Genomic DNA, 25,042 nt, shown 5'->3' with positions numbered 1-25,042 from the left:
GAAACGTACACAGTTTACTCCCCTCCACAGATGAGCTCCTCCAGCAGCTTGTGCGTGTTGCTCAAGATTTCCATCATCTGCAGAGTCTCTTGTGCTTGCGTCAAAATTATAGGAGGGGCTGCCTGTTAATGACCGTGCAATTTCCTTTCCATTTCATCAAATAACAAAGGAAAGCAAATACATACAACACAAGACCTGGGCAAAACAGACTGGTGTGGGTAAGTAGAAGGTTAACACGTACAGCAAACAAAGGTCAGCAACAGCAGGACAACCTCAACAATGAACTCTCTTCACAACCTATACTCACTTTCAGGGACTCTACAACTCATGATAACTATATTATTTATTTACTTTCTTTATTATTTTCATGATTTGTCTTTTATACATTGGTTGGTTGTCAGTCTCTGTTATTTTTAGTTTTTCATAAATTATATTGCATTTTTTTATTTTCCTGTAAATGCCCACAAAAAAAATTGAATCTCAAGGTAACCTATATGGTAGCATACGTACTTTGGCTTTGACTTTGACCCTAACACTCAATGGCATTAACGATATCAGTCCTTTCGCTGCCATCAAACCTGCAGCGTGTTGGACTGACTGCTCTGGCTATGCGCAGATGCACCAACCTTCAAAATGTTCAATGCTATCCATGAGAAACAGGTGCTCTATTTGGCATCCTGCCCACCAGCCCTGAGTGGCGAGACAGAGAAATCTGGTCTTTAGCCAAAGGCAAGGAGGGACAGTAAATACCAGGTCCATGGTGGCATTGAGATAACAAAGTGTTATATGTGTAAAGGGGGTTTCTTCTTTTCTCTTTGTTACTGTGTATGTAATCAAAAGGGCTTCTTTGTTTTGTTAACTAGCAGGAATGCTTCTTTGTTGCGAGAGAGAGTGCTGGAAGCGTGTTTGGGTTAAAATTTACTGATAACGAGAATTGTATTCCTTTGTAAACCAAATGGGGATTAATGTTCTTTCTTCTGACTCTGTAAGCGGTTGTTGACGGGCTTTTGGGCAGATCGACGCGAGGGGGTGAGAGAGAGAGGACGCAATACTGTAAGCTGGGCGAGGAACGGACCCCAAGCGGGGGTCCGAGGCCAGGAGGTACTCCGAGGAGGGGGGATGAAGCTAGATGTGCTTGGTTGACCACTCGGAGGGTCCTGAGCTGCGAGTCGAGGAGTTCGGAGGGGATCGAATGGTGGCCAGAAGACTTCAGTAATTGAGCTCCAACGGTTGTGCACGAAGTGGTTTGGACTTTGATAAGTTTGGCGCCTTTTCTTTATTTTTTCTCTTCATATATACTGTATCGTTATTAATCACTTAATTATAGTAACCTTTATAAATTGTACTCATTTAATCGCTTATGGTGTACTGTCTGTTTTTTGGGCGAGGTGGGGACATCACACAGCATCCACACCAGCTGATTACCCAGTTTGGCGGGGCCGAAGACTGCTCCCCCTAGACGAGTACGAGCTGAGCGAGCCTGAGGTGACCCGGGGGTTACATATGTAACCAGAGGGCAACAAGAAATCTGGCAACAAAGAGCACACACACAGGAGCAGGCCACTGACCCCTCATGGCCGACCCACCTTTCAATGCGATCTTCCCAGATCTGCCGCTCTCCTCAACTCATCTACAAGAGTTCCGCTCGTCCCCCAATCTTTTAGGAATTCATCCACCTCCACTTTAAGTACATCCAAAGTAAACTTATTATCAAAGTACATATATATATATAATATATATGTCACCATAAAAAAAACACAAGATTCCTTTTCTTGCAGGCATTCAAAGAATTCAAAGAAACATAGAAGACCCAATTAAAAAGACTGAACCCAATAGGATGGACAAACAAGCAGTGTGCAAAAGACGACAAACTGCAAATACAAAAGAAAAAGTAATAATAAATAAATAAGCAAAGAGGCAGAGTCCTTTAAAGTGAGTTCATAAGTTGTGGAAATATTTCAGTGACAGGGTGAGTGAGGTTTTCCTGTCTATTTACTTGTTTAGTGATTCCAGCCCTCTAAGCTATGCTGCCCCGGTAACCCCCGGCAAATAAGATTAACCCTATCCTAATCATGGGATAACTTACAATAACCAATTGACCTACGCGGTACGTCTTTAGACTGTGGGAGGGAACCAGATGACACGGGGGAAACCCACACGTTCCACAAGGAAGACGTACAGAGACTCCTTACAGATGGCGCTGGAACTGAACTCTGAACTCCAACACCCTAAGCTGTATCGCACATCGCGCTAACCACTAAGCTACAATGGCATCATCTCAATGGTTCAAAAGCCTGATGGTTGAGGAGTAATAACTGTTCCTGAACATGGTGGTGTGGGTCCTGAAACTAGAAGAGAGCATGACCTGGGTGATGGGAGAGCTCAATGATGGATAGTGCTTTCCTGTGACAGTGCTCCATGTGGACGTACTCAGTGCTGGGGAGGGCTTTACTCGTGATAGACTGGGCTGTATCCACTGCTTTATGTAGGATTTTCTGTTGAAGGGCAGCACTGGTGTTTCCATACCAGGCCATGATGCAACTAGTCCATATACTCTCCACTACACTTCAAAAGAAGTTTGTCAAAGTTTTCAATGACATGCCTAAGGAAGTAGAGGCACCACCATGCTCTCTTCATAATTGCACTTACGTGCTGGGCCCACAACAGGCCCTCTGAAATAATAACACCTAGGAATTTGAAGTTGTTAACCCTCTCCACATTTGACCCCTCTGAGGGGGACTGGCTTATGAACCTCCAGTTTCCTCCTGCTGAACTCAATAATCAGCTCCTTGGTTTTGCTGACATTGAGTGACAGGACGTTGTTCAGGCACCAGTCAGCCAGATTTTCAGTCTCGCTTCTAGATGCTGACTTGTCACCCCCATTTGATTCAGCCAACGACAGTGGTGTCATCAGCAAATTTAAATATGGTATTGGAGTTGTGCTTAGCCTTGCAGTCGTAGGTATAAAGTGAGTAGAACAGGGGGCTGATCACACAGTCTTATGGTGCACCTGTGCTGAGGGAGCACGTGGAGGAGATGTCGTTGCCAATCCACACTGAACGGGGCCTGGAAATGAGGAAACTGAGGATCCAAACGCACAAGGAGGAATTGGGGCCAAGTAAACTAATGAAGTTTACTCATTAGTTTTAAGGGGATGATGGTAATGAATGTCGAGTTGTAGTCGATAAAGAACATCCTGATGTATGCAGATGACCCTGGGTTGAGTGGACAGCCAATGAAATGGCACCTACTGTAGACCTACTGTGCAAATTGGAGCAGATCCAAGAGTTGGTATGTTACGTCATTAGCCTCTCAAAGCTGTGGATTTAAGTCCTCCTGGATGACAGTCATTCAGGGTTTGACTGGCCTCCACAACTTCTGAGGGTTGAAAATTCCCAAGTTTCAAATAAATACCGCCACATCTTGCAATTACATATGCCAATTGATTCTTACACTGGTGGAATCATACAAAATCAATTTTGATATACTGCCTTTTAGGATAGTTTATGTTTCAATGAAGTTATTACTTCATTCTGCAAACTTCCAACTTATTTAGTCATTCATAATAGGGCAACCCTCTCACTCCAAGAATTAGTCCAGTGAAACTTTCCTGGAGCATTTCCAATGCCAGCATTTTCATTATTAGGTAAGGCAACTAAAATCAAACACAGTACCTGAGCCATGGCTTCACAAATGGTAATATTATTCTCTACTTTTGAACTCTAACTATCTGGCCAACAAGAACAGTATGCCATTTACCTTAATTGGTACCTCTAACTTTTTGAACCTTCTGTACACCATTCATTTGCAGACTGTATTTCAAGAATTTTGAATCCGCTTCTGAAAGTCCATAACTTAACGATATTCTACAACAGACTCCATGCTCGGGTACTCCAGTACGACCAGATATTGTTGGGAAGATGATAGATGGCATCCATAGTCAGGGAAGCAATTACTTACCAGATTTATCAGTCTGTCAGAAGGACCATTTATTCAGACTGTGTCTTCTTTGTTAACACATTTAAGCTCTTGTATACTAAACTTCTATGTGGAACCTTACTGAAAACCTCCTAGAGATCTAATTGCATCACATTTATAGACTCCCATTCTCCAGGAAACACATCCAACATGATTTCTCTTTCATAAAGCCATGGTGACTAGGTTTGATTGATTAAATCTTTTTTAAATGACTAGTTGTTGCATCCTTGACTAAAGACTCCAGAATCTCCTCTATAGTTTACTGTTTTTTATCTCCTTCCTTCTTGAACAAAGGCATCACAGTTGTGGGCTTTTATAATCTACCGGGCCCCTATCAAATACTTTGAGTTTTGTAGAGCTTCAACCATTGGCTCTACTATCTCTGCAGTCACTTTCTTTGAATCTCAAAAGGCAAATTAGCAAGCCGCCATGCTGTTGGGTAATCTTCAACCCAGACACAAGTTTTAGTATAGTTTAGAGCTGATTATCAGAGAGTTGTCTATCAAAAACTAACTTAAGATCAATACTGTAGGGTCTAAACCTCACCTAACACCAGAAGTCAACCAAGGCCAGAAAAGAAACTGGCATTTAAAATCAAAAAGGAAGTCAGTGAAGGATAGCATTCTCAATCTGTGAATTTCCTGAGACATTCCCCTTCTATGGGACAAAGACCATTGCTGCAATCGCAGTCAGATTCCACACTTTGAACTTGGTTACAGTGGAATCGACTCCACACTACATTTCATCTAAATGAGCCACGGCAGTGTCACCTGTTATCTCCTTGGCCTGCTCCTGGATTCGGAGATTCAGATCTTCTTTCTCATTCTTCAGCAAAGCATTCTGCTCTTTGAGCTGGAACATCACCTGGAAAGGGTAAGAAAGGACAGCTTTAAGTTTCCCTTTTGTCGTCTGCTACCTCTGCACCACATGATAGCCTCCGTACTGCCTGTGCAGTTTTGTAATGCCGAATCTCTCCATTCTACTAAATGACCACGAAGGAGTATTTGAATCTCACTCAAGATCTATTCAGTATTAGAAAATAACATAATCACAAAGTAACAGGCATAAAATGCTGGAGGAACTCAGCAGGTCAAGCAGCATCTATGAAGAGGAATAAACAGCTGACATTTCAGACCAAGTCCCTTCATGAGGATTCTTCATTGAGCCTTGGTGAAGGGTCTCGTTGCAAAACGGCGACTGTTTATTCCTCTACGTAGACGGTGCCTGGCCTGCTGAGATCCTCCAGCATTCTGAGTGCATTACTCTGGATTTAAGATCTGCAGAATCTCCTGTTTATAATCAAAGTTCATTTACTATATACATTATACCACCTTGAGATTCATCTCCTTCCGGACAGCCACAAAACAAAGACACCCCAAAAGAACCAATTTTTAAAAAATGGTCAAACAGTGAGAAAAAATCAAAAGCAATGTCAAAATAAGTCAGGGCAATCAGTACATCAAGAGATGCTTGTGTTGTATAAAGAAGAAACATCGTTTAATATTAAGTTAATTTTTAAAGCAGTTTTATTAAACTGCTAGACGTAATGAGGTGCTGAAAATTTACGGAACTCTCACCTGATCTGTTTCCTCTTTGTATTTTTCTGCACTTTCTTCAAGATGTTTCTTCTGTGCCTGAGTCTCCTTCAGTTCCTTACGCAGTATGGCAATTTCCTCCATCAGGCACGTGATCTTGTTGGACGACACTTTAGCATTTTCTTCGTTGGCACGCAGCCGATCAACCTCACTGCGCAGCTTCTCTGTCTCGCTGGTGTGTGTAGCTTCCAGACTCAGCAACTTCTCCAGCAGGGATTTTATCTCTTTGGTCTACATTGAAGGAAAAGAGTCAGAGAGAATCGGCCAGTGACTAAACCCACAATGGGCTGACTACAGAAATGTTGAGAAAGGCTTGGAAGAAAGTAGTCCAATATATACAACTCTGTATAAAATGGAAGGGTGAACCTCCATTAGATTTTGTGCTTTCTAAATAGAGTTCTAATATTGAAGACATTTCACAATATTGAGACTGTTCTCAAAAACAAGGAATTGGTGGGAAAAGGGGAGGAAAATAAAGAGACCGTTACAAACAAAGAGAAAGACAGTTATAATAGCCGGGCGCGGTGGCGCGCGCCTGTAATCCGGCTACTCAGAGCCTGAGGCTGTCGGATTACTTGAGGCCAGGAGTTCTGGGCTGCTGCGGGCTGTGCCGATCGGGTGTCCTCACTAAGTTGGGCATCGATATGGTGTTCCCGGAGGAGTCCGGAATCACCAGGTTGAGTAAAGAGGGGTGATCCGGCCCGGGTCGGAAACGGAGCAGGTCAAAGCCCCCGTGCCCATCAGTAGTGGGATCGCGCCTGTGAATAGACGCTGTGGCGCAGCCTGGTCAACACAGTGAAACGCGGTCTCTTAAAAAAAAAGTTATAATCTTGGCAATTCTTTTTTATGTTTATGTAAGGAGCACAAGTTGCGTGCTATGAGCAAAGTGAACTGAATCATTCAATTTCAGGGACTATAATTTCAATGCAGTTCTATAGAGAAGAAGTACATACTAGTTTTTCTTTCTTTCCCCAAGAAGGTCTTTAGGGAGGACATTATATACAAGTATTATCTAGCATGGTCTACTGCTCACAAGTGTATACAGATCACTTCCATTTTTCAATAAAAGCAGAAAATGCAGGAATTGTTCAATAGATCAGGAATCGTCTGTGGAGAGAGAAGCAAAGTTAACGTTTCTGGTCAAAGACCCTCCTTCTGAATTTTTAACTCAGCTTCACTTCCCACAGATGCTGCTTGACCTGCTCAGTGTGTCAAGCAACTTACGTTTTGTATATTAGATTTCCAACAGCTGTAGTTTTTTAAAAACATATTAATTTTCTTTCACTCCTGTTATGGCAGCCCCGTCCCTACAAAGGAATCAGAGTGAGGAGAATAAAAGTAGCCAAAGTTGTCAGATAAGTGCACTTTCAACAAGGGCCAGTGTTAACAGCGTTGATGACCAGAGTGAGAGTCGAGCCTGCTCCTGTAGGTGAGCAAGGCAATTACTCAGGATAATTTGGGAGAAGTATAAAGTAAGCATGTACATTACTGCCTAGTAGAGGCCAAGTGAGAATGCTCAACTCTCGAGTATGTAGTATAACGATTTGCGAAACACTTTACAGCGTCAGCGATGGGGGTCAATTCCTGCCGCTGTCTGTAAGGAGTTTGTACATTCTCCTCATGACTGCTGGGTTTCGCCAGTTTTCTCCCACATCTCAAAGACTTGTGGGTTAGGGTTAGTAACTTGTGGCCACGCTTGTTGGTGTGACACTTACGACACTTGCAAACTGCCTCCGGTACATCCTCCGACTGTGTTGGCCATTGACTGTACGTGACTAATAAAACTAATCCTTAATTCTCAGCCGCTCATGAGTGCTCCTACTGAACTGCTACATCATAATATGGACAATTTTAAACCATCCAGCAGTGAAATGAACAATTAAATAATTGCTAGTCTGTTGGAGAAACGGACTGCATTTGTACACTGAATGCACTACAGCCATACCTGGTCATTGACTTTACACTGTAGTTGCACAATCTTGTTCTCCATGCCAATGTTGAGGGTCTTGTAGTGTTCCACAGAGCGAGCTTCAATCTTCAACTTCTTAAGCTCGCGCTTTGCCATCATGCGGCGATAACAACACTGCAGGTAGACGATGGCGTGCTGCGTCCTGTGATACTTGCGCCTTGCCATCCAGCCCCGCAGATGCTTCTGGAGAATGATGGCCTTTTGTTCCCGGAGAAGCTGTTTGGAAAAGGAATTGGTTTATAGGGACACCTTTTCAAAGTTGCCGCGCAAGCTAATAAGGTGACTATGAAGGTGTGTGCGGTGTTGGCTTTCATTAGCGGTGGGGCTGAGTTCACAAGCTGTAGGGTAACACTGCAGCTCCAAAACACTCCGGTTAGATCACACCAGGAAAACTGTGTTCAGCTCTGGCTGCTTCATTATAGGAAGGATGTGGAAACTTTAGGGAGGGCGCAGAGATGATTTACCAGGATGCCGTCTGGATTGGAGAGCATGTCTGACGAGGAAAGGATGAGCAAGTTGGGGCTTTCATCTTTGGAGTGAAGGAGAACAAGAAGTAACTTGATAGAGGTGTGTCAGACGATAAGAGGATAGATGGAGTGGACAGCCTTTTTTCAGGGTGGTGATGGCTAATAATGGTAATAATAATGTGAGTGGAGAAAAGCTGAGAGATGATGGTAGATGTATGTTTTTAAACAGAGGCTGGCAAGTTCATGGAATGAGACTGATACATGATACTGAGGTATGGTTATGGCAAGTGAAAGGCTAGACTGATTGTGGAGTAGACCAGCATAACATCATGGGTCTAAGGACCCATACCTTGCTGTACTGCTCTGTGTTCTATGATACATGGAACTATAGGTAAAACTTTACACCGGCCACACAGATGATAGTGTGAAAAGGATTTAGCCAACCACTTCCACAAATGCTTTTTAAGTCTCATGAATTAATTACAAAATGCAGTTTAGCCACCAATTTTATGCAGTTCAAACACACGGAATGGGCTGCCTGCAATGGTGGTGGAGGTGGATACGATAGGATTTAAGAGACTTTTGGATAGGTAAGTGGAGCATAGAATAGTAGAGGGCTATGGGTAAGTCTAGTAATTTCTAAGGTAGGGACATGTTCAGCACAACTTTGTGGACCGAAGGGCCTGTGTTGTGCTGTCGGTTTTCTATGTTCTATTAAACAGCAAAGTTGACGGAGTAGAAGAAGGGGCAGCAGAGTAACATAGTGCAAAACTTCACAGTGCCAACGATTAGGGCTCAATTCCCACCACCTGTCTGTAACAGGTTTGTACATTCCCGCTGTGACCTGGGGGATTTCCTCCAGGAGATCTGGTTTACACCCCACACGCCACAGAATTGGGGTCAGGGTCAGGGTCAGTGAGTTGTGGGTCATGCTCTGCTGGTGCCAGAAGTACACCTAACACATCCTCAGACTGTGTTAGTCATTCACACAAAGTACTTCACAGCACATTCTGAAATTTTGCTGTACAAGTGACAAATAAAGCTGACTTGAAAAAAAATAATTCCAGAAATGAAATACTCAGCAGGTCAGGCAGCCTCTGCACTTTCTTGCTTTCTGATCAAATTTGGAAAGCAAGAAGGTGATGTCTTTCTTGTGATGTTGATTTAAAACCTATTGATAGGGTTGCTGGAAAAATAACTTAAAACAAAATAAAAATCCTATAACATAGTTATCATTACTTTAATAAAATGTGTTTTAATACTTTGAGGTATTAGATGATTTCAAAGATAATTGTCCAATTTACATCAGGAGCAAAAGAGCCAGGGCAATGACTCAATAGACTCGCTGGAGTTTGGAAGGAATCCACAAGTGCAGTATTTCCAATAACTTTGAGTCCAAGTAAGTTATCCAGTATTTAAAGAGATTGAGAGGCAATTTGGTGCCTTTTAACTTATGTATTTGGTTTAATGTATTCATTTAGCAGTATTCCAATATTGTTGTGTACTGTAGTTAGAAATTATGCGTCTTCTGTTGGCAGTTAACTTCTACTTACTGGACACTGCCTACAGGAAAGGTCTCCTCTTCAAATTTACTCAGCACAAATCATGAGTTTTCTTTACATTGAAAAATCGCAAGGCTCATTTTATGCTAATTTCTCCCCTTGTTAAGGTAAACTCTGAATGTGTTTTAATCGTGTCCCAAACCAAATTCGAAGAGCCAATCAAAGCGATGAAATCAAGGGAGGTTTGGCAGTTTAAACTCAAGAATGTACCAAGCTAGGCACTAGCCTTTAGAATTCACATTTAACATTTCTGGGATAAAAGCACCTTTTCCATGGACTAGATTGGGCATTTGTAGACATGGTGCTACTTGGCCATCTTATCCATGGGCCACACAGAAATATCACCTCAGTTTGGAGGTTGTTCTTGAGCTTTAGGGTCAATGTATATCATCAGGCAGAGCTGTGGGAGATTTTCTCCTCATGTCACCTTGCTTGATGTCAAAGTAAGTTATCAAAGTACTGTATTTATCTGTCACTGCACACAACCTTGAGATTCATTTTCTTGCAGGCGTTTACAGGAAAATAAAGAAATACAATAGAATTGATTAAAAAATAAATTCCACATAAACAAAGACGGACCAACAGCCAATGTGCAGAAGTAGACAAATAGTGCAAATAAAAAAAAAATAATACAGGGAAAAATGATTGCAGAGTCTTTGGAAGTAACTCTATCAGTTCACAAAGTGGAAGATATATTTCATTCCAATCACGAGATGATACTGCTGAATGAAATTTATGTTATATACAGAAAGAACACAAAACAGTGGGATAAGTCTATTTAACAGCAGTTTCCTCTGACATAACTGTGACATAGTGTCATAACAGCACGTTGTAAATATATCTTCATTGCTTTCTGCTTCTCATCGATTTCATTCAGAACCATAAAGAGCATTTGCAATAACAGCGATTAAATAAATTATCAGAGAGGTACTCACAGCCATAAATCGGCGCCTTCCCCGGAAGCCTCGCACAAAGGACTGGATAATAATGGTGGCCGACCGGATACGCAGGAACTTCTGCCGAGTCGCGAACATGCGCTGGTATTTTTGGATGAGGACGGCAGCCCGGGTCCTGCGGAGGAACTCAGCATAGCTGGAATATAATAAAATGGTTACAGTTATTGAGAGCTTGAGAGAAGCAAGATACAAGCCTGATGAGACAGATTTAGCTTAAAGGCTTCGCGGCGTAGACGGACAACAGGTGTCCAGGATGCCAAGTGTGAATTCTCCTGCTCTTGCTTAACAAGAATAAGAAGGCTTTTAATTTCAATTTGAGACACAGTTTGGCCCTTTGTTTAATTCATCCACTGAAAATAGTATCTGCCATCGTGCAGTGCCTTCTTAGTAGCGACTGACATATGCCAGAACCCGTAATATTCTGGCTTACCCTGTGCCAAGGTCAATATCAGCTCTCAATACAACCAATATCATCACTTGAGCAACGGCACGGACACAGAAGGAGTGAGTACTCTATATCACAACGATAACCAAGTCAGTTCAAATTTGTTAAACTCAGGGCGGGTGAAAAAGAGAGACGCTTTACAGATTTTCTATTTAAATGGCAGGTTAAGACAAAGATAGGGGAAAGGAAACTGTGAACAATGGGCCATGCCGCACGGATATCTAAACAACCCACTAGTTCCGCAAGTTGGTACACACTAATGCTATACTGCACTCAATAAAAGCTTCAAAGCCCATTAGATCACTAGAATGTACTACGCCAAGGCTTGCTCTGACTCCCTGGAAGTAAAACGTTCCAAACACTTCATCTCATTGAATCAACATCTTGAGGCTGTGAAAGGGAATATAGAATATAATACCTTTTATCATCTGATCGACATACTATCCATTAAACACAGCTTTTAATGAAATATTCATTGGAGAAAGATTCATCTACATTGGCAAAGGATAAAAAGTTGAAATATTCATGACTTTAAAAACTGAAATTAATTATGTATTATACGTGCATTACCCTACCACCAACTTTAGTGTCAGCTAGTCAGAGCAACAAATTAGTCATCTGGAAAAAAGAACAAGTTTTGAGATCCAAAGTAACAAGAGCACCTTTCCCATTGTGGCAAGGTTTCTATCTACCAATTTCTCAATGATTCACTCTTCTTCCATTTAGATCTACATGAGGTGATGTTGAAATGACTGTCCTCCTTGGTTCCTATACCACACAGCGAGGACTGATTCAACCCCGGTGACAGGGCTGACAGCTTCCCTGGTGAGGCTGAACCAACACTGCCATCCCCCTCGAAGGTGCTGCCTTTGTGGGCTCATAGCAAAGGGGAGCTCGTTGATTTGAGAGGTATCATACCATCTGGCCTGGTAGCCCCGCACATATCTCTGGATTGTAATTGCCGCCGATCGCATGCGCAGGTACTTCTTCCGCTGCAGCCAGCTCCGAATTGTCTTCTGGATCCTGATACAGGCGACGCGGAGTTTGTCTGCTCGAAGCTTCTCCAGGTAGGCCACTTGCCCGGCGCGAAAGAAAATCTTTGTTTTACCAAACTGATACTTGTCCTGGTCCTAAATGAAGAATATTAAATTAGAACAGTGCGTTAGAGACGGGAATGTCTTCAACCACATAAAAAGCCAGAAGCAAATTAACCACGTTATGTGACAATTTCCTATCTGACCAACTATATTCTGTCATAACTGACCTTAATTAATTGACTTAATTATTTTAGCAGAGTAAGATTTAACAAGATTGAGCTCTTGCTCAATACATTGTCTGCTCTTGATTTAAACCAAAAAACAATCACCTGAAAAGATTTTGGGTTTAAACACTTTCATTTCCTGGCTCATTGATCACTAACCCTATATTCAGTCAAAATACCGAGAGCATGATCTAAAATAGGCATCCGTTAGTCTCAAGAGACCATGGATTTTCACCTTGGAAGGTTTCCAGGGTGCAGGCCTGGGCAGGGTTGTATGGGAGACCGGCAGTTGCCCATGCTGCAAGTCTCCCCTCTCCACGCCACCGATGTTGTCCAAGGGAAGGGCAAGGGTCAATATAGCTTGGCACTGGTGTTGTCACAGAGCAATGTGTGGTTAAGTGCCTTGCTCAAGGACACACCACGCTGCCTTAGCTGAGGCTCAAACTAATGACTTTCAGATCACTAGCCCAACACCTTAACCACTTGGCCACGTGCCAACACATGATCAAATACTTCTATTTTAAATCCAGCTAATAGATAACAAGCTCTTCTCTTAAAGAAATATTCATTCCCAGGGAATTCATAAACAGAGATAAAAGTTTAACTGTGCATATTTTAACAAATTAAATGATTATTACAAACGCACCACCTTCGCATTATGATTATACTTAGGTGGTTGTTGCTCTTTTCCACACTTTGTGGTGCATCGGGCGGCACCTTGCCGTTTCCTTAGCATTTTTTGTTTTGTTTTTTTTTACGAGGCTGAGTTGACAGCTCGATATTCCGTCGCAGTGCAGATGGAAAGTGTGCAAGGACCCAGCTGGATCCCCACGCAGGACCACTCGCCTCGAAATCCATCGCAGATACCACTACGCTATCGGCCAGCGAGTGCTTAGGTGGTAAACGCGATCATTTGAGGCTAAAGGTTGAAGATATTTTCCATTGGAGGAAGGGTTACACCGTCACTGACCTATCGACACCACTCGCAAGGTCAGCATCTAACCACACAACCTTCTGTAGCTGTGGAAAATACCTTGGTAATAAAAGTAATTATTTAACATCTTGTTAATGCCAAACTTTACAGTTCCCTTCACTAATGACTTACATAACATGGCATTCACTAATATTAAGAATCCTGAACTGGATTGCTTCCAAATTTATACAGCACTGAAAACACCCAATCTCATCTGATCTCGGAATCTAAGCAGGCTCAGGTCTGGTTAGTACTTGGATGGGAGACCACCTTGGAATATCAGGTGCCATTATTTTCTTTACTGTGGTGCCAGCAATTGGGATTCAGTTCCACAGCTGCCTGGAAGAAGCTTGTGCGCTCTCTCTGTGACCGTGTGGTTTTCCTCCAGATGTTCTGCTTCCTCACATGACCAAAGACTTGTGGGTTAGTAGGTTACTTGATCACATCAGGGTAACTGGATGCCGCAGTTCGGCCAGAAGTGCCTGTTACTGTGCTGTATCTTTAAACATTTTAAAATGTTAACACTAGAGAACATGATCTAGTTACGTGGTAAAATCATGTTACAGCAAGTAGGAATGACACTCGAAATTTTTGCTATCTAAAAAAGCTTTCGCTGGCTCAAAGAGAGAAGCTGTCCATACATAGTTAACCACTTTGTTTCACACGCTGCCAAGAATGTAACGGCAGTCAGGGGCTTTAAATGGACAGAAGGGATCACCTTTAGCTGCTCGTTATAGGGGATAATCCCCACCTTCTCGGAGCAGCAGTAACTCACTGCAGAAGATTTACTCAAAATCTGAAGATTCTTTCCAGCCCTCACTTGTTCTCAAACTCATTGTGAATGTAACCAGTGTAACCAGGCAGAGATTTTACACATAATACAGAAATCAGTGGCAAACCTTGTCAATACATTGGGACTAAAATGACCTACAGATTATCCTCACACCATATAGTATGTCAGGTGAAGACCAGTTATAAACTTTGACACAGTCTGATCATTTAGGTTATAAACAGAAGCTTCATTTCCAGGAATTAGTGATTGAAGACTTTAAAGCCCCAACTCAGTTCACCTAACCTCTGCCGCTTTGTGTATTTAGTCTGGTAAGAGTCAGGCTCTTAGTTTTCACTAATGCACCTCAATGTCAGCAATAAAAAGCAGTGTGAGGGACTATTGCTGGGAATTTTGATTAGACAATGCTTTTTGCAAATGCTTAAAATATTTAAAACTTTCCATGTTACAATAACAGTGTCGACAGCTGAGACTGGATTTACAAATGCACCAAGTGGAACCTCAAGACTACAGTTGATGTTTATTTAGTATCTAAGGATTTGTAATAACGTCCTCATTGATTACTGGCCAGGTTTTTAAATGCTCATCACTGATCTCTTAAAGTGCCCTGCAAAAAAAAACATCTGGCTACCACTCCAGCCAGAACCTCCTTCATCCTGCATTCAGCACTAAAAGGGCTATCTCCACAATCCTGTCATTAATTCAACCATCCCCATTGCTGGCTGGTGGGAACGCCTTCACGTACCCATAACAGCTGATTCCGTCAAAAGTTTTACATGACATGCTCACTGTTGAAAGAAACAGCAGCAAATTTTGAGGCAGAAAAATTAAACGACGAAAGATGCCGAAGAATGCAGCTAAAGCTGCCAGTATTCAGCAAAGTGTAACAAGGCGTTAAAAAACTTTTTTAAAAGAACTTCACACTACCTCAGACGGAATCTTTTTGTTCTCGTTCAATCTTGCATGAGTGTTGTTACGTTTACTTGGTACTTAGGGATATAGAAGGTATGTTAGTTTTAAGTTTCCGTTAACAAATGTTTGCCCTCATTTTGCAATGTTCTGTGCTGCTTCTGATAAAAAGTTAAGTTTCATGGGATTTATGCTATATGTATGTACGCCTGTGACAACAATAAGCTTGAACTTGGCAGGTGGAGTTAGAGGCATTCACAATGCGAACACAAGACTTTACAAAGCTGAATGCCCAGCCAGCGCTAGTGGACCATACACACAAGATACCAGAGGAATGGTCTCATAATCTGAGGAAATGGGCTGCATTTGGATGAAGGAAGTAGAGACCAAGTTCTAAAGGCAAAATATGAATTTTAATTTGGACTTTTAACAGTAAAACTTCCACGTTAGAATGCCCTCAGGATTTTGATAGTGCTGAATTAGCACATTGTGCAGACTACCAAATGTCATTTAAATACTAATGTTTCAATACATTACTAATTTAAATGTGTTAGATGTTAAATTGCGTTATTTAAAACTCTTTGTGAAACTGCTAAGTTTATAGAAAACATGGGAAACGGAATCACTGTCACTGTAGAGAGAGCATGGGAATCGAGGTCTCAGTGTGCAGGGAGAGAACGTGGGAGCTGAAGCCCCAGTGGCCGGAAAAGCCCCAGTAAGACTGAAAAACTGTTTCTTCCCAAGGGTTGTTGTGCAACTGAATAATGCTGCACCCCGGCTTGCCAATGGCCTTTGAGTGCCATGGACTATGGAAGTCACTTGCTGCAAGTAAATATGTGGTTTTAAAAAAATTAAGTCATACCACATGCATCGTAAATATCTGTTCTGTACCGACTGAAGTAGCGCCATAATCTTGTTGTCTTGAACAATGACGATAAAGTTCTACTCTATTCTAAATGGACCATATAAACAGAGTTTGGTGAGCAGGATGTCAAACCGTCAGAATTTCAGAATGGTTGGATAGCAGATTATCAGAGTTTTAGGCAGTGGAGGATTGATGACTACCAGCAAGGGAGAAGGGAAGCAGTAACTACAACAGGCTATATCATGCACAGTACACTTTTGGATATGCTGAAGGTTACTGATTATGGTGGGGTGAGGAAAACTTCACAGCAGCTGTATCTTTCTCTGAACTGTGATTAATTTATTTTCTTAATCTTTGGAGACTTCTTGATGTTGGCGGCATAACATATTACAGATGGGTTTTAACAGCGCCGATCACACAATAAAACTACATACCCTGAAAAGTTACAGAGGGATCGATCGGGCCACCAGCACAGATCAATGCACTGAAGCTAAAGTGAGGAGAGGGAAAAGCCAACTAACCTTTCCACATGGGAACTGAAAGCTCAGGATTCATACAGAAACAGACAGAGCTTTTAATCCTGATCACTGGCCAATACTGGCCAGTACCAGATTCAGATTTATTGCCACTAAAATATGATGTGAAATTTACTGCTGTATAAACTGCATATGCAGGAAAGTGCAAAGATATAAAAATCTATAAATTACAGAAATAAATAAATAGTGCAAAAATAAAAGAATAACCAAGAAATGTTCATGGACTGATATACCAATTAAAACATTAAACCTACTTTGAGCTTTTTAGGAGAGCATGAATTCAGTTTATATAATTCAAGGGATCACCTTTATTAACTTCTCCAGGACATTTTTGCATGTCAATTTTTTGTCACTGAGAACATCCTTTTGCTTCATCAGGACACGATAACGATTGAAGAATTCTTGATACGTCCATCTGAAACACCAAAAAACCCCTCCATAAACCAAGTAGATTTTCAGGTTCATGTTTGCAACAAAATTGTATCAAATGGAAAATGTGAAGAAGTTCTGACATGAAATGATAAAGCAAAGCTGGATTGAGAGCGGCTGAGGTGCTGGATGTCTCCTGGACGAGTAACGTTACCTCGACGGGAAACCTGCGGCACTTATCCTGATGGTTTCCAGCACACCACAGGCACGAAGCTGTTGCACGGCACGTTTTGGATCAAACCTGCAGAGAGAAATTTAGGACAAGTTCATTTTGGACATCCCTCCTCAATATTGGCAGATGTGCCATCCAAAAGAGGCTCAAAACAAAAGGAATTCAAACTTTAGAGACTGACAGTTAATAGATACATGGAATATTGAAGGAGGATAGTGGACCATTGTCTGCTTGACTACTTACAATTAAGTCATGGTTAATGGTCTAGCTCAGTGCAATTTTCCTGAACTAACCCCAAATTCCTCCAACAGTTTAATATCGAGAAATTTATTGAAAAATTAAATAAATTTTTAGACTTAACCCAGAGGCAGTTGAAATTTTTTTACTACAAGGACCAAGTCCATTGAAAAGCATGCCGCAGTGCAAGGCTAAATATACTTCACAGTCAGAATCCACAGTGAGCTCTTCCACCTCTCTGCTCCCATTTTATGATCAACTGAGGAAAAGCAAGATGGACAATTCACAGTCTGATTGTAACCCAATTTCAGAGCTGGAAAAAGACTAGCGAGCTAACGTATTTAGTTCTGAAGGGGAGATGTAGGCCATTCGGCCTATTTGACCATTTTCAATTAAATCATGGCTAATCCTAGCTCAGCGTTGCTTTTCTTGTTAGCAAAAACAGATGAGATCTGTTTTGTCCCAGTCATGGTCACGTTCATCACAGCTATCAATCTGCAGTTTCACATCAAGTCTCACAACCAGTATAGTTAAATGCACTCAGCTCAGGCTCAATTCATGCCAGCAGTCGTCCAATATCTAATAATATTGATGTCAATTTTTAATGTATAATCCCCAGTGAACTCATAAAGGTGTTGTTAAATTGGCTAACTGTATCCAGAAGTAAAGATCAAAACATGTTCCACTGATATGCTGATTGCTTGGATGTTTTCTCGTAGAAATGAAAGTTTGGTCAGGAACACGAAATGCGGATGATAAAACAGTAAGTGACCACTACTCCTTTTCAGAAATTCCAAGATACACAATTTACAAGGAACCAGACTTCAAAAAGGCAAAACACAATGTGCGGCTGCTCTTATGTGACTTGTTCAAGCTACCGAAAACAGATTTCTACCTTTCAGGACCTTTCTTACTCTTTCGTAGGGAAACCAATCAATGGGCAGAATACAAATGAAATTCTTCATCGAACTGTACCAGTTGTAAGATACAGCAGTAGATCTGAGGATTGGAAGCTTTTCCGAACTCAAAGAGGAAGACAAAGCAAAATAATAATAAGTAATCCATAAATATCAAGGACGTGTTGAAGAATCCTTGAAAGTGAGTCTATATACTGTGGGAACAGTTTAATGATGGAGTGAGTGAAGATGAGTGAAGTTAATGCCCTGTGGTTCAAGAGCATCATAGTTGAAGGATAGTAACTGTTCCTGAACCTGGTGGTGCGGGTCCTGAGGCTCCTGTACCTCCCTCCTGATGGCAGCTACCACCCTGAGAGCATGACCTGGGTGGAGCGCTCTGTAAAGAACTAAGAAATTGAAAAAGGAAAGCAAATGGATAGACTGGCCAAAAAAAAAACAACAACAAAATGGGAGTATAAGAACTTTATAAGAACTTTTGTTGGAACGGAGAAAGAACAACACTAGCAAGGGAAAATTGAGGTCTTGCTATTTTTCATAAAAGGTATACTGATAGTACCAGAACCTTTTGTTTTAGTTACAAGGCAAACTTTGTAGAATGATATCATTATTCAGTAATATACACTGTATTAATTTAGAAATTAATGTGGCTCTCACAATTTGTCAAAATGGTCTCCAATGGAAACATAGTCAATTTTCTTGAGTTTATAGAACTTAGCGATGATCTCATTCAAAAACAATGTTCTTACAGGGCCCAACAGCGCTGAAGCAAGGATGAAGCAACTCCTTGACCGAGAACTCCAGAACCAAGGGTAGACTGTACGACTGAGATACAGAGACATTTCATCTTTGGTATTCTCCACTCTGGAGAACTAGGCTCGATTCAAAGTCAAGATGACCAAGTTTCTGGATATCAAGGGAATCAAAGGATAGATCAGGAAAAGGGCGATGGGCCAGGAAAATTCAGATGAGATTGGGTTATGATTCAAGACTCCTACAGCACAAAAACAGGCCCTTTGGCCCACATCTACACAGACTAGTTGAGTGGTAGATGCTGGTTGTTATCGGCATTAATCTCATTCACCAGCACCTGGTCTGTAGGCATCTATGCCTTCGCATTTCAAGTGCTTAATCCAGATTCTTCATTTAATTGCGAGGGCTCCTACCTCTACCATGATTCCAAGCTCCCTCTGGGCAGGGGGAAAATTCTTCTTAAACCTGTCTCTCCTCACCTGATACCTGCGCATTCTGGTCTTGGACATGGAGGGGGGCGATGCTTCTACCCTATCTATACCTCTCAATTTTGTATACTTTGTGCCCCCACTCAGCTGGAAATGAGATGACGGCAGCACAGGATCAGCCTAATCCAGTTCATGATTCTTACTAATGAAGCATTGTGCGCGCGCACGCACGCACAAGAATCTTCATTACTTGAAATGAGTCACAGAGCTAGAGACCCCTCCCACACAGACTTCTGCTTTGTCTCTGGTGTGGGAGCGGTCTGGAACATTAAACAGCAGCTCACGGTCAGCGGGTGATGATGTACAGTCACTGGGCTTCCTATTTTGCCTTTGCAGTAGGAACAACAGACGTGATTGACTGTACCAAATAAACCTTATCAGACCTCACTCCTTCTCCTTCCCACTTACGTTGGGTGAAGAATACAGATTGGTAATTCGGTCATTGTTGCATCAATAAAAATCCAACATTTTGAATTAAGTTACGAGCAAAGTAGAAATTTATTGCCAAAATACTGAATTAGCAAACCAGCTGAATGAAGTGCCTTTGAAATAAGAGGCTGTACCAATAGCACTGTGACCCCAAGGTCAAGGAGACTGTGGGATTCATATGGCAGGTTGTAAACATTAAAAGAAACAGTAACTTTTAGTGCCGGTGACTTGGCAGCACATCAGATGCAAGCACTCCTTGGAACACAGCCACACTTTCTAATGTGAGCCATGGTCACGAGTTATTTGGTACTTGTATGCGGGATCACCTTGCCCACGACCGCAGACTGGCAGGGGATTCAGCCAGTGCCTCTGGAAATCCAACACTGCAGGTCAATCATCAAGGAACACTTGACCTTGTCTTTCTGCACTAAACTAATGCTCAAACCGTGGGTGAGGAACAGGACCACTACTTGGTCATGCGATCAGTTGACCCATTCGCACAGCTCTGGGACCAATTTTACTGCTGCTCGTCTACAAATGGATAGGTAAACGTGACGGGACATTTAACTCCATAAATATTCAGTGTAAAGAATTGCCCCTTGCGTTCGTAAGCACACTGCGACTGGCAGCAATCGGAACCAAAGCATCCCTCCTCTTCGCAGGGACAGTCAGCTTCCTGCTCAATCCCCTCGCACAACAACGGAGATGGAACGCTGGTCGGAAACAGAGCCAAAGTAACTGATCAACAGAAAAATCGTGATGTGTAAGGCAGCTATTCAGCTCATCATATCTATTCCTGCTAAAACAAAATTCCCACCTTCCAACACCAAAATGCCTCACAGTTTTAACTACAATTAAAGTTATTTATTGTAATGTATAAACTAACAGTCCCCGAGTGCGGAGATTTCAAGAGTCTGTGAGGAATATGGTATCATCGTTCTAATTCTGAACACTGAAGATATTGTTTCATTGGCAAAAAAAATTATTTGGGACTGGTATACACAACTTCCAACATTAGCACAACACAAAGGCAGCTCTATTATCAGGCTTATAAAATTATAGCATTTGCAGCATTCTATAGACTCAGTCTGACAATCACTCAGAAGGCAATGACACAGTTTAATAAATCGAGACTGAAGGCATAGTCAGCTTACGTGAAAGCAAACTTGTCATCATTGGGCTTAATGCAACGCACGTAGTGAGGAGTCGTAGCATTGAGGGTCTCCATCAGAAGGTGAAGGGAGTTCCGGAACTGCAGAGGTGAAGGAAAAATTAACTGTAACGCATCAGCTTTTTGGCACAAAACTTTAAACCCTTCTCTTTCCCCAAAAAAGATCAGAATTGTCCGCCTGTGTCATACAGAGGTTGACTGTTGCCATTTTCAGCACTCCTCTACTATTTTCCCAAATGACTTCAGAAGAAAACTTCTGGAATCAAGAACGCAGAAAAGGGTTTCAAAATTTGTTCCGTATAAATGGTCAAGGCCGGGATCACTTGGTGTGACCCAGATCGTGAGAAGGATCAGGCAGCTTATGAGGCAAGGCCACATCTTCCATTTTACAATAACTCGGTATCTTTCCCTGGTCACTGCTAAGGTAGTTAAGAGCTGGTCTTGGTTAATAGTCAAGTAGCAGATGCGTAACTCAACTAGCAACCAGCTAACTAATTTCTTTGCAACACACACAAAATGCTGGAGGAACTCAGCAGGCCAGACCGCATGTATGGAAAAGAGTAAACAGTCGAAGTTTCGGGCCGAGATCCTTGCTTGGGATTCAAGAAGGGTCTCGGCCCAAGACATTATCTGTTTACTCTTTTCCATAGATGCTGCCTGGCCTGCTGAGTTTCTCCAGCATTTTATGTGTGTTGCTCTGAATTTCCAGCATCTGTAGATTCTTTCATATTTGTGACACCTAGTCTCTTTATCTAGTAACACATTCCGAGTCAGACCCTGTCAGCTGAACAGTTTAAATGTCCATAAGTGTACAAGGTCTTTATCCTCAGGGATGGGTAATCGAGAATTAGGGAGCTTAGTTTTAAGGGAAAAGGTTTATTAGGAACCTGAGGGAAACTTCTTCTGACTGAATTGCTAGAGAAAGTTGTTGAGGCAAGTACAGTTAACAACATTTAAAAGGAACTTGGACAGGTGCATGGATATAATAGGTTTGGAGAGGGATAATTGGCCAAACATTAGCAAATGGGTCAAGCTTAGATGGGAAATAGGGACACCTCTTTTTTCCCTTATTAGGGAGAGAGAGAGAGAGAGAGAGCCTATGATATGTGGAATTACCGGGTGAATGAGTAGTCTATGAGGTACTGCAAGCCTGTGTCTTTACTGAAGCTTTGCTGCACGCTTGAGTGCTCAGTCGAGGATGCAGATGCTTTTTTGCTGGTGGGGGAGGGAGGGCCATTGCTTTGCTGTCGTTTATGCGTGGGAGGGGGGACTTTGGGGTTCTAACATTTAACTGTCATTCATTCTTTGGGGCACCCCTCTGTTTTTGTGGACGTTTGCAGAGGAACAGAATTTCAGGATGTATATTGTATACATTTCTCCGACATTAAATTTTGAATCTTGGTTGGTATGAACCACATTTGGGCCAAAGGGCCTGTTTCTATACTTTATAATTGCATGTATCTAGAGAAACTGGCATTACTTACAGTACCCCTGAAATTACTGGACCCTCATTAAAACTATCAAGCAGACGAGTCATCTCAGTGGCCAGAAGGGAGCTAAGTGTCAGCTGAGGGAAACTGATCACACCAGGAAAGGATGCCAGGTTCCTCTTTGTGAAGGGATGCCTTGTTTGCGTTTTTGTTGCAAACCTACAAGTTTGTGGAAACATTCTCTGAGAAGAGTTTGGTGTTTTTGCATGGGGTCGCACTGTAGTGTAGCGGTTAGCACAATGTTATCACAGCGTCAACGATCAGGGTTTAATTCCCGCCACTGTCTGTAAAGGGTTTGTACATGTGTTCCCTCCCACATCCCAGAGACGTACGGTTTAGGGTTTCTAAGTTGTTACGTTGGTATTGAAAGCATGGCAACGCTTGCGGATCCTCAGACAGCGCTGGTCGTTGACACAAATGACGCACTTCACCGCATTTTACGACATACATGCGACAAACAAAACTAATCTCTTAATCTTTTGAACTCAAATACAAGATCTGCCACTGATGCCTTCCATTATTACGGGAAGGCCTATGAATTTCTAGTCCTGCAAAGATCATTTCCACACCGTGCTTCAGCAGCAAAACAGAAAACAGCGACCCCAGACTGTTGCCCTCGGAAGCTGCTCTGGACTCACCTGGTGCCCCACTGATTTCTTGTGCTCTTTGCTTGGCTGCAGTGCTCTCGGCTTGGCGGATTTCACAGTTGCCCTGGCAACTGGAGGCCGTCCCTCAGTTGGGCTGCTGACCTGCTTCTCTTCTTGGAACAGCTCAGCAAGCAGACTTAACTGGTTTTGTTTAAATTGCAACGACAACAATGTTAACAACAGGATTAGTTTCAGTTCACCATCCAAACCTCAGTGCTGGGAGGTCTTAATCCAGTCAAGTTTGTGAATGCCATTAACTCTAATCTGAGGTCTTCAACCCAAGGCCCATAGGCTGCCATTGCTCTGCTAGTCCACCTCAGTGGCCAGCAAACTGCCTGCCCTTGCCAATCCTACACTGTGTTTGCTTATAGCATTCTCTGAGTGGACGTCCTTCTGTTTAGATGAATAATGGAGGATCTCATTAAAACTGATGGAATACTGAATGGCATAGATGGTGGCTGTGAAGAGGATGTTTCCTATAGCGGGGGAACCTAGGACCAGAGGGTACAGGCTCAGAATTTAAGGCTGTCCCTTTAGAACAGAGATGAGGAGGAATTTCTTTACCCAAAGGGTGGTGAATCCATGGAATTCATTGACACAGACAGCTGCGAAGGCCAAGTCATTAAGCATATTTAAAGTGGTTAATGGGTTCTTGATTAGTAAAGGTGTCAAAGGTTACAGGGAGAAGGCAGAAGAATGGGGTTGAGAGGGTAATAAATCAGCCATAATGAAAAATGGCCTAAGCAGCCTCAATGGGCCAAAAGGCCTTATTCTGCTCCCATGTTTTATGGACGATACCCAACCATAAATGCTGTTGGTTAGTAACATCCTTCATGACAAACGCAGAAAACACTAACACAGCAGCCCAGCCCCTGAAGCAAACTCCTAATCGGCAAGGTCCTCTGACAGATGGTTAAACCATGCTCCTAGGCGGAATCATCTGCCACATCTCCCAGAAAGCTACTGCTGCCTCTGAACGTCACTGGCATTCACAAAATCTAAAAACAAACTATTTAACATTAAAGACAGAAAAACTAATTAAAAATCAACATTTTAAAAACAAAATCATTAAAATGTTTAAAAACACATCATTAAGATGTTTTAAATGTCTGTTGAATTGAATCCTCAATCCCCAACAAGGCACATCATGCAGAAAGAAAGGGAGGGCGACATTAAGAGTACAAGACGTTAGAAGCAGAAGACGGCCATTCTATGTGGCCTGACTTCCCTTGGGTGAGGTCTGGGAAGATGAGGTGCCTCCTCCGCCATTCCACAAGGTCAAGGCTGTTCCCTTACCTCAGGCGCACTTTCCTACACAGACACCATATCCACTGATCATTTTGAGAAGAGAAGCACGTCAGTGTCTCCAAGGAGCTAACAAGTAAAGTGATTCAATCCAACACCAGCCCAGGAGAGACAAGACAGATCATTTCATAAATGCACATAGTGGTAAAATACTTTCAACTTAGAAGCAGAGCCAGTGCTTTGTGGACTGACTCTGAAATCTGGCGTGCCTTTTCTGAGTATCAGTAGGCCATTCACTTCTTCTACGTTCACGTACACCACTGGGTCAATTAACATTTGATGAGTGGGTCTGGCTGATGATTTGATGAGGTTGACTAATTTTCTGTTGAAACTTCAACAGGCGGAGCAAGACAATAAAAAGAAAACCCATTTCCCCAGCTACAGAGTTCCGATGTTACTTTTTAACCACAGAAGTACCACTTGAATCAGTGTTTAACCCAGGAGGAGAGGAGCTACGCAAGCTGCATCATCCACTCGCACTGTTGTGATATAGAGATCCCTACCACAACCGCATCTGCCTCTAATCCACCTGGAACTAGCTGTGTTAGTGGAAAATTAATGCCTTGAACAATCAAACTTGATGACAACTCACTAAATACATACAGCACATGGCAAAATATCATGCAGGGTAAAGTCCCAGAGTGCAGCAAGTTATTGTTATCCAACAAAATAAATGCGTTTATAAGAACACAAGGCACTGG

The 25,042-nt window shown here is 42.2% G+C and overlaps 1 protein-coding gene and 1 long non-coding RNA gene across 5 annotated transcripts in view; one reads left to right on the top strand and one right to left on the bottom strand.

The window, feature by feature from the left end:
* Window positions 1-25,042, bottom strand: part of myo5aa (myosin VAa) — a 245,195-nt gene that overhangs the window by 51,301 nt on the left and 168,852 nt on the right. For all 4 annotated transcript variants that reach the window (XM_059952769.1, XM_059952770.1, XM_059952771.1 and 1 more), the window contains exons 15-23: window positions 23,028-23,177; window positions 20,883-20,980; window positions 16,890-16,976; window positions 16,613-16,721; window positions 11,891-12,102; window positions 10,507-10,663; window positions 7,519-7,758; window positions 5,556-5,804; window positions 4,749-4,842 (exon numbers count right to left, since the gene is read on the bottom strand). In XM_059952769.1, the coding sequence (XP_059808752.1) occupies window positions 4,749-4,842; window positions 5,556-5,804; window positions 7,519-7,758; window positions 10,507-10,663; window positions 11,891-12,102; window positions 16,613-16,721; window positions 16,890-16,976; window positions 20,883-20,980; window positions 23,028-23,177 (1,396 nt within the window). The remainder of the gene's footprint in view (window positions 1-4,748; window positions 4,843-5,555; window positions 5,805-7,518; window positions 7,759-10,506; window positions 10,664-11,890; window positions 12,103-16,612; window positions 16,722-16,889; window positions 16,977-20,882; window positions 20,981-23,027; window positions 23,178-25,042) is intronic.
* Window positions 14,275-25,042, top strand: part of LOC132382507 (uncharacterized) — a 36,982-nt gene continuing 26,214 nt past the window's right edge. The window contains exon 1 of the long non-coding RNA XR_009508365.1: window positions 14,275-15,001. This is a non-coding gene — a long non-coding RNA (uncharacterized LOC132382507). The remainder of the gene's footprint in view (window positions 15,002-25,042) is intronic.

This window comes from Hypanus sabinus, chromosome 28 (genome assembly GCF_030144855.1).
Source record: "Hypanus sabinus isolate sHypSab1 chromosome 28, sHypSab1.hap1, whole genome shotgun sequence".
Taxonomy (NCBI): domain Eukaryota; kingdom Metazoa; phylum Chordata; class Chondrichthyes; order Myliobatiformes; family Dasyatidae; genus Hypanus; species Hypanus sabinus.
This window is presented reverse-complemented; position numbering and strand designations above follow the sequence as displayed.